Source organism: Cydia splendana, chromosome 23 (assembly GCF_910591565.1).
Source record: "Cydia splendana chromosome 23, ilCydSple1.2, whole genome shotgun sequence".
Lineage (NCBI taxonomy): Eukaryota > Metazoa > Arthropoda > Insecta > Lepidoptera > Tortricidae > Cydia > Cydia splendana.
The window spans coordinates 8,753,839-8,769,696 of record NC_085982.1 but is presented as its reverse complement, the minus strand read 5'-3'; the positions used below and the strand labels follow the sequence as shown (position 1 = coordinate 8,769,696).

At 36.7% G+C, this 15,858-nt stretch overlaps 2 protein-coding genes across 4 annotated transcripts in view; both read left to right on the top strand.

Moving 5' to 3' along the window:
* Positions 1-15,858, top strand: part of LOC134801822 (heterogeneous nuclear ribonucleoprotein L) — a 722,115-nt gene that overhangs the window by 441,711 nt on the left and 264,546 nt on the right. The gene's annotated exons all lie outside the window — the stretch shown is intronic.
* LOC134802006 (3-oxoacyl-[acyl-carrier-protein] reductase FabG-like) lies at positions 817-2,310 on the top strand. Its single transcript, XM_063774620.1, has one exon. The coding sequence runs from the start codon at positions 886-888 to the stop codon at positions 1,642-1,644; it is 759 nt and encodes a 252-aa protein (XP_063630690.1). The 5' UTR covers positions 817-885; the 3' UTR covers positions 1,645-2,310.

The following is a 15,858-nucleotide window of genomic DNA, read 5'->3' as shown; positions in this document are numbered from 1 at the left end:
GCCCATTTCAGGCTGGGATTTGTATAAAAGGATCATCTACATACCTTTAATTGTGCATAGATACCATATTTTAATGGTTATATAATTATATTCGTAATTTGTACAACCGACCGCTAATTGTTGAAGTGCAACTTGCTTTTAAAATGTATTTTTAATTACTTGTGAGGTAATGGAGATTATAATTGCATTGTCAATTGTCATAAATGTCTGGAAACCGGTATTCACTAACTTATGTTATCAGATATCAATAATGAATTAACAAATAAATGGATTAATTGAAATAGGTAGACTATTAAGAAATATTCGATGATGATGATTTGGAATGTACAGCTGTGTATATATATGTATAAATAAAAATATAAACAATATTTATTTAATTTAAATAGTAACATATTTTAATTTTGTAACTGAAAGAAACAACATGTTTTCCAAAGATTATCTGATGGCCACTTGTTCACCACAATTTTAAGTTGATATTTTTCTTGTGAATGAAAAAAGTCTTTTAAATGAAACGTATTAAAAATTTTCAAATTGTTGTATATCATAAAAGATACTATAAATTAAATGTATATTTTTGTACTTTTTTTTATTGATATGATTTTATTACACAGACAACTTCTATATGCTGTTAGTCACCATTCTGCTTTAGCTTCATGTTTATAGACACATAAATAAACATAAGGAAAATCCAACACAAGTAATCATTCAGTTGTTTGTTGCGTCTGCGCGTATTGACAAACTCGTTTAGGTGTGTCGTTGTGATAATAAGTTACATAAATAGACACTACGTAATCGCCGCGATATGGTAAACACAACGTGCTCTCAGTGTCAACCACGAGCCGGTTTGAGATAGACGTGTGTTATAGTGTATATATAAATGAACCAATGGAATTTACGGGAAAAGTCGTTATAGTGACGGGGGCCAGCTCCGGTATTGGGGCAGTCACCGCAAAAATGTTCGCCGCCCATGGAGCCACTCTCACATTAGTAGGCAGAGACGAAGCAAGACTCCAAGCCGTGGCCAAAGCTTGCGAAGAAGCCAAAGGAATCAAACCGCTACCAGTACAATTAGACTTAACTACGGTAAACAGTTGCATTATAGTCGCTCAGAAAACTGTGGAATACTTCGGCCGAATTGACATACTAATCAACTGTGCTGGAAAGATTGGATTAACCTCGCTATTTGACGCAAACATGGTTACTTTCGACGACCTGTTCGCGATCAATCTCCGTGTACCGTATGAGTTGACTCAAAAGTGTTTACCATATTTAGTGAAAACTAAAGGACATATAGTGAATGTGTTCTCAGCTCCTATCCGGGCGCGGCCAGGTTTTGTGACAGGCAGCATGATTGCCGAAGCGTTAGAAAGATTTACAAAGGTCAGCGCAGTAGAATTAGCACCGGAGGGAGTTAAGATGAATGCAGTAAGACCGGGTTTGACTAGAACCAACATATTGAAAAACATAAATATAGATGAAGATGAAGCAAACGATATGTACGAGGCTCTAGCCGGGATGGTGCCAAGCAGACAGATTATAGAGCCAGATGAAGTGGCTAAAATGGTTTTGCTAGCTGCTAGTGATATGTTCCCTAATTTGAATGCAGCTAATCTTGTGGTAGATGGAGGTGCATCTGTGGCGTAAAATAACTTATGATTCAATTTGTGGTGTTATATATATGTTGTTGTGCTTGTGTTTTGAAGAAATTTGCTATAAAGTAGAATATTTGTATGGTGTTGTTGAAAGGTGTTGTCGAATTCTCGAAGATAGGGTTATTTGGCTGTGACTTTTAATATTTTCGATAACTATCTAACGGAATAGTTCCCATTAAAATAATCTTACGTATTTTGACAAAATAACACATGTAATAAACCACACGGTTTGGTAAATCCACGATTGTAGTTATCAAACAAATTATTAAAATGTTATCACAGACAATATAAGTTATCTTCAAATGTAATAAAGATACTGCAGTTTTTGCCTTTAGGTATGTGATAGTCGTTAGTTAACGCGCTAGTAGAATGTTTTTTTTTTTAATGAACAATTATATTGAAATACTAAAGATTGTGAATCATTGTTAATGGCTCAGGAATAATATATAAGTGACCACAGCAAAACTTTTTTCATGATTCTTCCTTGACAATAAACTTTCTTGGTAGTTGGAAGAAAGATGGGTTGGTATGAAAAAATAAGCCATGTGCATAGTTTTGCAAAAACAGCTGCAAATTAATCAAACGAATAAAAAGATTGCTGCTCTGAAACCGTAACATAATATCAATTAGTGAAATGAATAGGATATATAGAAGTATTTTGTTTATTACCTACAGATAATCAACAAGTCGTTGGTACGCGGTATCCGCGTAACTGTTCTGAGACTGAGTATAGATATAGTAAAAACATTGGATACTGTTAGGGAAAATACATTATTTTTGTATATACCTAAGTAGTTTTTCTTAAAAATGTTTTTCGTCTTGTTTTAAGTGTTGTAGGTATTGTTTTATCAAAACAACCTTGCACGTAAATCTTATCTGGCCTGTTTGGTTGTTATGTGCGGTTGAACATCAGGTTTTTCTACTAGATTAGATTTAGACCAAGATAAGTCTGCAACGATTTAGATAGCACACGCAGTGCAAGTGTTATTTTAAACGTCAAATTTCTATGAAATTATGACGTATAAATCTATCTATCGTCTATCCACGTATAAATAACACTTGCACTGCGTATGCTATCAAAATCGTTGCACTGTTGACTTTTCTTGGTCTAAATCTAATAAATGTTTGCTTGTGACGATATATTTTTATTTCCGTACCTATACTTCGTTGCATTTACGTGACAGTTTGCCAATTACATAAATAAAACATTTCTTTTTAAACAAAATTAAAGCATAAATATATTCCTTTTACATATCATGAATAAGGAGGTACCAAATGTAGAAGAAAGTAATAGTGTAGTTCAGTCAGCAATAGTGATGGCTAAAGTGGCCAAACCATATGTAACCATGTGACCTTAGAAATGAGGTTTGTGTATATATTTGGCCACTTTTGTCGTCTCCTCTATCTACGAGTATTCAATACTGATGTAGGACTAAGAAACGCAATAGAAATTTAATTTTAGTAACTAACTTTTTATGATATACCTACTTTTCATATGAGTACCTACATCGCTTGTGTATGCTTGCGTACCTACCATGTTTTTCGTCAGATTTTGATAGAATTTGGTAAATATGATGACATCTTCTTTCTGAGTGAAATATACACGAAATCAATTTGGGACGACAAAAATGTATGTAAATTTACGTTTACTTAGTTACGTAAATTCTATACGTACTCGTAACAGTCGTAACTCAGAGGAAGATTTTTAAGGACATTACCGTGAAATTGCGCTTATATTAAGTTATCAAAAACCAACGGAAAAAACGACTACATCATAATGGTCCGTTTATACGCGTGTGACCGCATGTGTTGTCAAGCAATACAACAATACGAATATAACAAATGAACAGTCCTCCAAAGCTGATGGACGTTGCCACACTGTCCAACAATGAATTGTTTCAAAAAATACAATCCAACAAAATTGAAAAGAAAAACTAAAACGTACAAAAGCGTGCGAATGCGTTGATGAAAAACGAACGGCTTTTGTTTACTATCATCTGAATTGGATACAACTTTTTTTGCGAATCTTGACTTTATATGAATGCCGTAAGGTGTATTGTCCTTTGCGGTGGGATTTCTTCACAAAATTGTAACTGCAATCTTATATTTCTGACAGAGATTGATGTTTGTATATTTTTACATATGGCGTATTTTTGATAATACAATAAAGATTTTACATAATTACACCAAATGAACGTTCCATTAATATTTGTTTATTTTGAGTAAACAAAGTATCTATTTTTGGTGTTATGAATTAGCCATTATTTGTTAGCGTTTTGTAAAAGCTTGTTCCATATACATTCAATACAAACAAAAATCTAACTTCAAAGTTGCTCAATATTTATGGATATTGAGCGACTTTCTAGCTAGATTTTGTTAATATTATGTAACATGACAACATATTGCGTCAGTCACGTGCAAATGGCATCATGAGCAACAAAAACTGCCATATCATGATGACTTTACAAACCGGATGAGCAAAGTACGGGCTAGAATTGATAAAACCTTAACAGAGTTTAAAGTCTAAGCTATTCTTAGCTTAGACTTGTAAAACAAACTTAGACTACAAAAAGGCTAACTAACCAGTATTACTTATGAAGTTATTTTAATACCTATACTTTATAATTAATGGACGGCTGACGGATGCAATATGGTGACGAATGCATAATATGGATACCACTTTTATTAAATTTCGAGTAATATTTATGTATAAAAATGTATGCAAATTTGTTTATAGATAAATATTATTATTAATATAGTAGAGCAATGATTAAACATCTTTATCGCCCACTGCTGAGCATAGGCCTCTCTTCTAGTACGCCACTTGTCCCGGTCCTGAGCTAATCTCATCCAGAAGTGACCCGCAATCTTCCGGATGTCCACCTACGAGCCAACGGACGCCAGGCGCTTCTTTCATCCGAAAGCGGCCACCAATCCGTTAACATTTTAGCCCACCAGCCATCACTCTGCCTAGCAACATATCCCGCCCAACTCCATTTAAGTTTGCTTATACATAACATCATCATCATCAGCAGCAGCCTATTACTCTCGTCCACTGCTGGACATAGGCCTCTCCTATTGCACTCCATTGAGCACGGTTTGCGGCAACTCTGATCCAGCTCTTGCCAGCCGCCTTGCGAAGGTCATCGCTCCATCTAGTCTGAGGGCGTCCTACGCTACGTTTGCCGATGCGCGGTCTCCACTCGAGAACTCGTCTACCCCAACGGTTATCGGTTCTACAGCTAATATGGACGGCCCACTGTGTCAGCTTGCTAATCCGGTGGGCTATACATATTATTACATATTATACATTATTTATTGGTCCTGCACATCAGAAGCCGCGCTACGTGCTTTTATGTTAAATCACTGACTTTTCCTTTTCACATGACTGTTACGCTTTTCACCCAGCAAAATCTTTTCAAGCCCCCACGCAAGAACGATTCAAGCTAAGAATTTTAAAAGCAACTTTTGGTCATTTGCATGAAAATGATGGCATTGTGAGAGTTTTAATGCAAGGAAATGGGGGGCGTTTTGTGCAGAGTGGTGGGCGGTGAGGGGAGGGGGCTTTACCGTTAGGAACTTAAAAGGAATTCTAAATGAGGAATTATTGTAAAATTATGATTACTGCTTAACGCGTTATCTTTAAAGTTTATTGGATTTTGGGGTGCAGTTGGTTACGTAGGGGAGAAGGAGTTCCAATTTTGTACCCTCGGTTTTTGATTCTAATGAGAAGACTGGATTAATTTAAGAAACTTTACTATTATTGATTTTTCATGTTGGTTTTGTGGTAGATTACCTACGTAACGTACGTACGTGAGATTATTTTGTAAGTGGGTAGTTTTTGCACAGTGTAGTTTTTCCTCAGTCACCTGTTGACCACGAACGCTGTAAAGGGTTCGAAACGTCGGGATGTAGTATTATTTCAATATACGCGATATAATCCGTTTCAATAGTTTTATTTCATGAGTAACTATCGCGGTAACCGAAGACAATATTACGTAAGATTTTTTTTTCAAACACTATTTTTGTTATAGCCTAATAATAATATAATTTGGGCGTATTCTGAGTATCAATCGACTAATTATTAAAAGAATTCCAGATAATTTATGTTAAGTAAATATATTCCGATAAACGTGAAACTTTTTGTTTTTTTTTTAAACATTTCCAGTTTTACAACCCTATATTGATAAATTGTTGCTTTCTATCTGCGCAGTTGAAATGTCAACCTTAAAACGTTAACACCAAAGTTAATATTTCAAAATCACTTTCATAAAAATTTACGACGTTTATACAGATGTAATGTCTGAAAAAGTATTGTTTTGTCTCGTTTGAAGTTAATGTCGTGGGAGAGGACTACGGCATTCGTTTTACGGATAATTAGGTCCATGATTTAAAAAAAGAATTTGTTTTTTTTTTATATTCCTGGTAAGTACCCTATCCTGGAACCTGGGGGAAGAAAGTCAAATATAAATTTAATGTATTTCCTCGTTGGAAATCGCATTGAATGGGTAATATAAATGAAGATGTTATAATAAAAAATAGGCCGTACTAAGCCAAATCGCAATCCGAAATACCTGTCCCACTCATCTACACTTCAACGTCTTTAGGCACTTAAGGCACTCTTCGGCACTTAGGGCACTCTTTGATCGTGGCCGAGGTGCCTGCTGCAAGTGCCACTTGAGGTTTCGTCCCTACGAAACGACGCAATAATATATAACGCTAGTAATAAGTATATAACGTTTGACGAGTTCTCGAGGATGATTAAAGGGAATTTGATTGGATGACTTACTTTTTTTGAAGTTATTATTTTATTGTTATCTTATAATCAGCCTTCGGAGTTTTCATAGCACGGTAAGAGTAAGTGAGCTATGGAGTCGATATTAAAATTAAAGTCATACTCATCCTCATTCTCATTTAAGTTTTTTCGCATCAGAATTCAAACCTTTTGAACACTTTGTTCATATTTTCAGTAGTCTCCTTCGCATAAATAAATCTTTTCTAATACGCACTTATATTGAAATCTTATAGGTATTTTATATTTCTATACTAAATCTGGGATTTAAATAATTGTAATCATCATATATTTAAGAGTGAGACTCCTGTCAGTGGAGCAATTTCCATGTTTGGCGGTCCTCTGCCTTCTCTTTGACAGCCTGATACCACACGACGTTGACTTTTTCCTTTATTTGATTCATGCTTTCTTCCTAGATGCTTTAACTTTCCCTTCTATGATGTTCTTGATAAATTCGTCGTGTCGTAACAGGTGCCCAAGCATCTTTCCTCTTCTATTATCTATAGTTCTTAACAAACTCCTCCTCTCTCCTACTGCTACATGTTTTTGTTACTACACGCTTTAAAACTTTACCTAATGACTATATTTTGAATAGGCACTTGATTTCGCATTTCCCGCTTCGTTAACTTTTACTTTGTTTTTTAAAAACATCTCCAAACCCTAAAGTTAGGGTCTTACTTATTTTCAACCATAATTCTGCTTGTAAAGTCGCGCTCATTTTACTAATTTTGATACTAATCACTGATTTAATTGAAGCAGTTAACTCTCCATTAACTAAGCGGCTTCACGCGATAATATCTAAACTAAACTAACCATTAACGTTAACTGCGTGTTCTACCAAATCTGGCCCCTACCACGAGTTTATGGTCACCGTAAATTCATAATTTTCATAAACGCACTAAAACGGCGCTAGTCCAATGCGGGTTGGGGACTTTACCTTTACCTTTGAATTTCTTCGCAGATTTATGCAGGTTTCCTCACGATGTTTTCCTTCACCGAAAAGCTCAAATGATATTCTGTACTTGTTCCGAAAAATTCATTGGTATAAGCCAGGATTTGACCCGCGACCTCCGGATTGAAAGTCAGACGTCGGATCCACCACCGCTTACATTGTTTGGATAACAATCCATGGTAGAGGTACTACGCGTAAAGCTATATGTCTGTCTGCTTGTCTGGTGGCGGAAACATAAATCCGCTCTTGTGCGGCGGCTCTTAGGGCTGCCTCACACTGGCGATTAGTCGAGCTGCGATTTAAATCGCGATAAATTGTCGAATGGAACGACGACCGACTGAGTACAGAGAGTAAGCACTAGTGAGAGATCGTAATCTTCTCTTCTTCTTTCCATCCAGTTACCCCCTGCTGGGGTGTAGGGCTCGAATCTTTTTCTTCCACTGACTCCGGTCCTGGGCAGCTTGGGTAGCCTCCTCCCACCCCATCCCCAATACACCCAGCTATTGCTCCACAGAACGGCGCCAAGTAGATTTAGGGCGACCATGTTTCCGTGTGAGAGATTTTAATATCATATGATTATTTTAAACTACATTATAAATATAACTTAAGTTGTAGCTATGACGTTTCTGGTTGAGAAAATGTATTTTATTACACTTTTCTTGTTGAAGGAATGTCATCTTTTTGTCACCGTCCTCATATCCATAACAAATCCAAATTAAAAAATATTTTTATTTGATTTGTAGTAAAAATGTACAAAGCTAAACGCAGCATTGACATGCAATATGAAGAGATTGGCTGAGAAATCGCAAGCATAAATCGTAAGTGTGCATGGACCCTTATGGAAACCATTGTGGTCCGCTTGATTAATCTAAGCCGTGTGCGGCAGACCTTATCCAGGTTGTACAGGATGTGTGCCTGCCATGTTTGGGGCATATCTGTACCTGGAGATATACAGGGTGGTTTGTCAACGTTACATATTCTGCGAGGTATTGAACTGGCAGTCCTATCAGAATATGGCTAAACTATTGGACTTGCAGATTTATCTTGCAGGGTTGAAAAACGTTGAAATAAAACGTGTATGGTTAGAAGTAGTTTAGTGATGAGTAGTGTAGTTATGCTGTGCTGTGTTTTTTTAAAGCTTAAATTATGAGTATATGTATTATAATTAATTATGTTAATGATTATTATATTATTATTAATTGTTATCCAATATTATTTGTAAATGATTGACATGTAATATTAATATGATTAATGATTATGCTTATGCTTATAAGTTATATATTCGGTTATAGTATGACCGTGATTTGTGATTAACCCGCTAATTATTTAGCTGATTTAGTGTGCAATTGTAGTCAAGCTAACTTCGCCTTAGCAATTGACTATGGTTTCACTTTAAAAACAAGATTTGTAACATGGATGGTAAATTGTTTTTTCCTGAATGGAGTAAAATAGTTCAGCCTTTACATTAAAGTATGTTACAGAACAAAATATTTTCTTTTATTCAAAGTTTTTGGGTCACCCTGTATTATAATACTTACCTATCTTAAACTTGGCGACTATTACTTTTCAACAAATCTCGCATATTACTTTTTAGGGTTCCGTACCCAAAGGGTAAAAACGGGACCCTATTACTAAGACTCCGCTGTCCGTCCGTCCGTCCGTCCGTCCGTCCGTCCGTCCGTCCGTCCGTCCGTCTGTCACCAGGCTGTATCTCATGAACCGTGATAGCTAGGCAGTTAAAATTTTCACAGATGATGTATTTCTGTTGCCGCTGTAACAACAAATACTAAAAACAGAATAAAATAAAGATTTAATTGGGGACTGGGGCTCCCATACAACAAACGTGATTTTTGACCGAAGTTAAGCAACGTCGGGCGGGGTCAGTACTTGGATGGGTGACCGTTTTTTTTTGCCGTTTTTTGCATTATGGTACGGAACCCTTCGTGCGGGAGTCCGACTCGCACTTGCCCGGTTTTTTTATTTTTAAACGTCCGAACCCTCCACTGTCGCGCTAACTTTCAAACCGGGGAACAAAAGACATCTGAGTTTCAGTGGAAAGTTAACCGGTAACGCGAGAATTGGACGGGTTAACACGTCCGCTCGAAAGAGTTTAGCGTCTGGATGCTTTAAGTCTTTTATAACTCGGTAAGTTAGTAAAAGTAAGTCCGTGTGTAAAAAGGGAAGCTTCAAACTTACGTGCGAAATAGGAAAATATCTGGAATAGGAAAGTTCTTAAGTAAAATTGTTTCACTACTTCCATTTGAGTATTTAAAAATTTAGACAAGATGCAAGTGAGTAAAGGGACAGCTTTTTGATGAAATATTTCGAGTAGGTATGTGACACTTTAGGCAGTAGGTATTTTATGGTCAGACCAAGAATAGTCTGCAGCGGATTTGATAGCCCACGCAGTGAAAGTGTTATTTTAAACGTCAAACTTCTATGAAATTATGACGTATACATGACACTTGCACTGCGTGGGCTATCAAATCCGCTGCAGACTTTTTTTGGTCCGACTATAACTATAAGGGTTCACTTAGACGGTGCGAGAACTCGCATGCGAGTTTCATTACATTGCGTTATTTGATCGGTCGGCTGAATTGATGTAACCTTAATGGTACGCAATGTAACTAAAATCGTATGCGTGTTCGCGCGCCCTCTAAATGAGCACTAACTAAGGTAAACTACTACTAGTACTCGACATGCTAATGCCCAATAGATGACACCTTGCTGTCACCTCTATTGACAATGACTTACGTTTCAAGATGACATGTACTGGGACCGCGTAGAGCAGTACGTTTACCTTACATAAAATTATACTTACATAGATATAAACATTCTTGGACCTACGCTCGCATAGCAACTGCCATATCAAGAGAATAAACAAATCGCAGAGCAGCCGAGCATCTCCGTTCCGAGCGGGTGGCAATCAAAGGGAGCCACGGACGTAGGCTCCACTGTGGCTGAGGTAAATCGGAGATGAATGGCGTCTCCTGTATTATAGTTACACACGTAACTAATTCTAAAGGCATATACCTTACATGTACATTTGCCTTAAGAATTCATGCTGAACGAAATTACCTACTAGTCGTGACGAAATCACACGCACGGCTTTTTTGGTAAGATATGATAAAATAACTATACTGTTAACGATTGTCCACAGGATTGCCAACTTTTGTTTTATAATCTGAGTAAGACCCATGTCTGTCCTGTTGATTGTATGTTCTTTTATTTTGCTTTAAATATATTATCTAATTTATTATTAATTGTTTGTTACAGGTAAGTAGCTGACAATGTGTTTGTTCTTCTGAACAACGTGGTAGGTTATAGGTATAATTATCTTTAAGATACCTAAAACAAAATTTTATTTGTATAGGAGAAGACCGTCTATAAGGGAAGCCCGTCTACAAGCTCTCTAGTCGCTTTTAACTCTTGCGTTTGTACACAAATACGTGAGTTCTTGCCCTATGACGCTCTTCCCTACAGTAAATTTCATATGCCGGTCTTTTCCACATGAACCTTAAGGAAGATACTTATAAACTTAAACCATTTTATTTTGCATTATTTGAAGCCCCATACTGAACCTTTACAAAAGGTTTCTTGATTCTCTAAGACTTTCAACTCATACCTTCTTCTTCTTCCTCGTGTTATCACGGTATTTTGCCACAGCTCATAGGAGCCTGGGGTCCGCTAGACAACTAATCCCATGATTTGACGTAGGCACTAGTTTTTACGAAAGCGACTGCCGTCTGACCTTCCAACCCAGAGGGGAAACTAGGCCTTAATGGGATTAGTCCTGTTTCACCGAAAAGCAGCTGGTAGATATCAAACGATATTTCGTTTGATATTTATCAACTCATACCTTCTTATTCTTAAATCGTCAATTTTATCATACCAAACATTCAGCTAGCAGCGAAGATCACTATCACGTTATCCATTCAACACGTCTCAACGATATTGCGCTACGTTATCGCTGACACAAAACTTAGTACACCCCATATTTTTCGCTCACGATGCGAGTATCTCTGGTAGAAATATTCTCACCTTATTCTGTCCGCTTTGACTATCGTTTGCATTCGACGGTCTAGCGAACATTTTATGATCGAAGTATGAGTGTATCGCATCCTACACTGAGAGAAAAGGATAACAAAAACACACTTAGAATTACAAAAATAAACTTAATCCGGGGACAAGGAGAGTCAACTAATAGGAACAAAATTGACTTTTGCAATTTCTATTATCTGTTTGTTGAAATTAGATTTAGGATTACTGAGCTGTTTGTAGAAATAAATAAACTTTATAGAAATAGTGAAGCTTCCATAATGATTACTAAACTTAATTTTTCCCCCAGTACAGAACTGTTTTTTTAATTCCTGGTGATGATTTTTCTCTCAGTGTAAAGTTAATATTCACACACTATATAGACGGATACATATTAGGTCCTTACCTATGAAATTGGCGTTTTTGTTCATAGATATAAGTCTGATCCTAGTTTTTTTTTTTTTACAAAAGTACATACACAATTACAATAAAACTACAGTGCACTCAATAAACAACGATTTTACATACAATTAATTGTTATTTTTTATTGTTAAGTGTTCAGAATTAAGCCTTGAAAATAGGTCTTTTCATGTGCTGTCGGTTCGAGTATTAAAATTACTTATATTTTTCTAATGGTACCAATTTTCAAGAAATGGAGATATTGAAAACATACCTTAAAGGTGTCAAAAATTACTGGAAAAATTTTGTTTGGTTTGAATTAGCCATCAAAAAAATATCCGCAAAATTAATTGTATGGAAATTCGTGTTTCGTTGAAATTCTCCGAACAAAACGCCAATTTCATAGGTATATTACGTAGGTACATCTGTTTAGGTTTAGTATATAGTATAGAAGCGGGTGTTCTGGATTCTCAAGGGTTGGCAACGCTTAACGGCCTGATTGGAACTTTAAAATACTTACGTCAAATATTACGTCTAGATACGATATAGATTAGATATGTCAGTGTCAAAAGTGGCGCTTTTGTTTGAAGAAATAAGATATTTGACATATCTTAAAGTTCGAATCAGTAAGTGGCTCCTCCGATGTTGCTTATGTCCAATGAGCGACGGTGACCGCTTCCCATGAGGCGGCTCGTCTACTCGTTAGCTATCACATAAAAACGTTCATAATATTTATAGTTAGATTTAACGTCACTGACACAGCCTAAAAGATAAAAAATCGGTTGTAAACTATATTATTGCCTTAGTGTAGTTAAAGAAAATGTGTCTTTCTTAACTGTATACATTTCCATTAGCCGTTAATCTAAGTGAAAAATATACTTGTTTTCAATTAAACCGTTTCTCTAATTGATCCAGCTTTTGGCCACCACTTGCTTGGCCATTGCCCAAGCTTGCAATGAATTTACGACCCAAGTCGGCAATCAGGACTCCGACTTATGTTCGGACAATTTTGACTTCGCGTTTAATGATTTATCACTTGAAATTGGGGAGAATTTTAATTATAATCTGTAGAGACTTTCGGCCCGATTCGAACTTTAAGGTACGTCAGTTAATAGATCTAGAAACGATATGGATTAGATATGTCAGTGTTAAATGTGACGTTTCTTCAAACAAAAACGTCACTTTTGACACTGACAGATCGGTATCCTATCGCTGTGATATATGATAAGAATTGTTCGAATTGGGCCGATAGTTATTGTATTATTTGAATATTACGTATCCTACCAGCTGCGCCAATAGAAGTATAAACGCATTGTCACATTTCTTGTTCGCGGTGTTCGGTTCGGTGTTCCAAAACTGAGTTTTAGAAATTGTTTTTTTTTCGTGTCCACGATGTTTTAATTTACCTACGACATTCAGCAATAGCAGCGGATGAGAATACGCGTCAAAATAGACTCTTCTGTAATATGTATATTTACAAAATCAGTGTCGTGTCGGTGTGACATCTTATATGCATTGCTCGAATTGGACCGGAAGTAAAACATTCTTATAGTTGAACGAATTCGCCCGTTCGGTCCGGTTGCACCATCGGCGTCCAATTCATCATAACGAACGCGTATTGTCGATACGTCCGACGGTCGATGTCGCAATTTCCTTCGCCCGGTAGGGATGGGTCGTTTAGTTTTCTGTGTAACGAAACGTAACTGTTTGGTATTGTTAGTAAATAACGGTTACGAAAAACATTGAGCGCGTCGCGTTATCACTACACCTTATAAACAAAGTCCCCCGCCGCGTCTGTCTGTTTGTGTGTTTGTTTGCGATAAACTCAAAAACTACTGAACGGATTTTCCTGCGGTTTTCACCTATCAATAGAATGATTCGTGAGGAAGGTTTAGGGGTATAATTTGTTAACCCGTGAGAAGCCGGGGCGGGTCGCTAGTGACCAATAGAACGGATGAAACAGTATTGTTTTACGACCCGAAATGGAGAAACTTTAGAAATTGTTTTGTTTTGTTTTATCAGATATCATCTAACTGATGATGATGATGAGGATAGAACAGCAACGTGACAGGTGCGACGTTGTTACCATACGTATACTAGTTCTATTAATTAGTTTACTCTGAAGTAGCAACATTGGTAATAATAATTAAAGTTATGACGTTGCACTCGACACTTTAAGAAATCCAATACCCCCTGGTGCCCGTATTACAAAATCTTAAACTTGTAATACCAGCGAAAGTCTCTTTTTACTTAGAACTTGAAATATAGTTTTATAAAGTACCGTTGTTTTACAAGTTACGAGGTTTCGTGTAACGGACCGAAGGGGGAAGGAAAGTTGATGTGTATCAACGTACCTATACTTTTGGAAAGTCCCTTCTGGGCGCCCTAGCGTCCTTGAAAAGAATCTAGAAACTTGTTTTTTAATTCTATTTAAAAAAGCAACGGTTTCATTAACAGTTTTGAATGATTCACGGTTAGTTTCACTAGACTTTTATGCAAACAATTAAAAACAAAACAATACAAAAGGTAATCACGGTCCATATTCCGGTTGATATAAGTATAACGGATTCATTGCCCCACGCAAAATATTAGGCGCAATAATATGACGTCGAGTTGCGGAAACCAAGCCCGCGAAAACCTATAACGGTTTCATTGTTATAAGACATTAACAAACTTTACCGATGCAATAATACGGGGAATGCGAGCAAACACATCATCATTTATATAAAAAAAAAAAACATTTTTCGAAACGGTTACTTCACAAAAACGCTGAGCTCTAGCGCCCGTTGTTTCACCAACGTTTTATTGCCGGGTCCGTAAGAGTTTGATTGATTAGGTCAAGTGGGAATACTATAATATATACGTGCATGGCCGATTTTAGGGATTCGTACCCGAAGAGTGAAAACGGGACCCTATTACTAAGACTCCTCTGTCCGTCTGTTTGTCTGTCTGTCTGTCATCAGGCTGTACCTAAAGAACCGTGATAGCTAGACAATTGAAATTTTCACAGATGATGTATTTCTGTAGCCGCTATAACAACAACAAATACTAAAAACAATAAAAGAAATATTTAACTAGAGCTCCCATACAACAAACGTGTTTTTTTTTTTCGTTTTTTGCGTAATGGTACGGAACCCTACGTGCGCGAGCTTGTACTTGGCCAGTTTTATTGGAACTTTGGGCGGTGACCAATGAGAGATGGGCTTTTTTTGCTAGGACAGTTGATGTTTTGTGTTATTGTTGACCCGTAGGTAATTTATGATGATGGAAGTTGATTCTGATTAGATTAAACTGTGCTTGTTCTTTATAAGAAAAACGTACTTTGTATAGCTTTTTATTTTTATTTAATTAAATCAGGTAATTTGACATAATCTTCGCTTGTCTATTTATCTAACCACATTTTCCCGTTTAAGTTAATCTAACCGGACTCAGATATAGGCTTCGGGCCGATTATACTATATACACATCACTTATAAAACAAAGTCCCCCGCCGCGTCTGTCTGTCTGTATGTATGTATGTTCGTGATAAACTCTAAAACTACTGAACAAATTTTTATGCGGAGAGTGATTCTTGAGGAAGGTTTAGGTATACTTTGTTAAGGTTTTGTGTAACCCGTGCGAAGCCAGAGCGGGTCGCTAGTGTTATCATAAATTTCACAAAAGACCTACACAGATTAAAATTACTTACGCCTTTCATTTATGAGTTCATTTATGATACAGCAAATATTCCTTAGTCCCTAACTCCGAGCTTAAAAGCGGAGGTGACTCACGAATTCACTCAATTTTACTACATAATTATCTAAGAATAAGAGCCAGAATCCTGCGTCAATCAATACGGATTTAGGATCCTTGCGTGTAGAATGGTAGGTAATTAGGGTTGAAACTAATCGTTCCCGGCTGGACGGTTTTGCTCGCATTCACCGTATTATTGTATCGGTAAAGTTTGTTAATGTTTGATAACTATCATGATATATGATCCCGTGTGTGTCCCTTTCAAATTGAACAATTAAAGTGGGATAGCTTGG

Bases quoted from the DNA above. Each gene is read 5' to 3' on its own strand.
- LOC134802006 (XM_063774620.1), top strand. From the start codon at position 886: ATGGAATTTACGGGAAAAGTCGTTATAGTGACGGGGGCCAGCTCCGGT.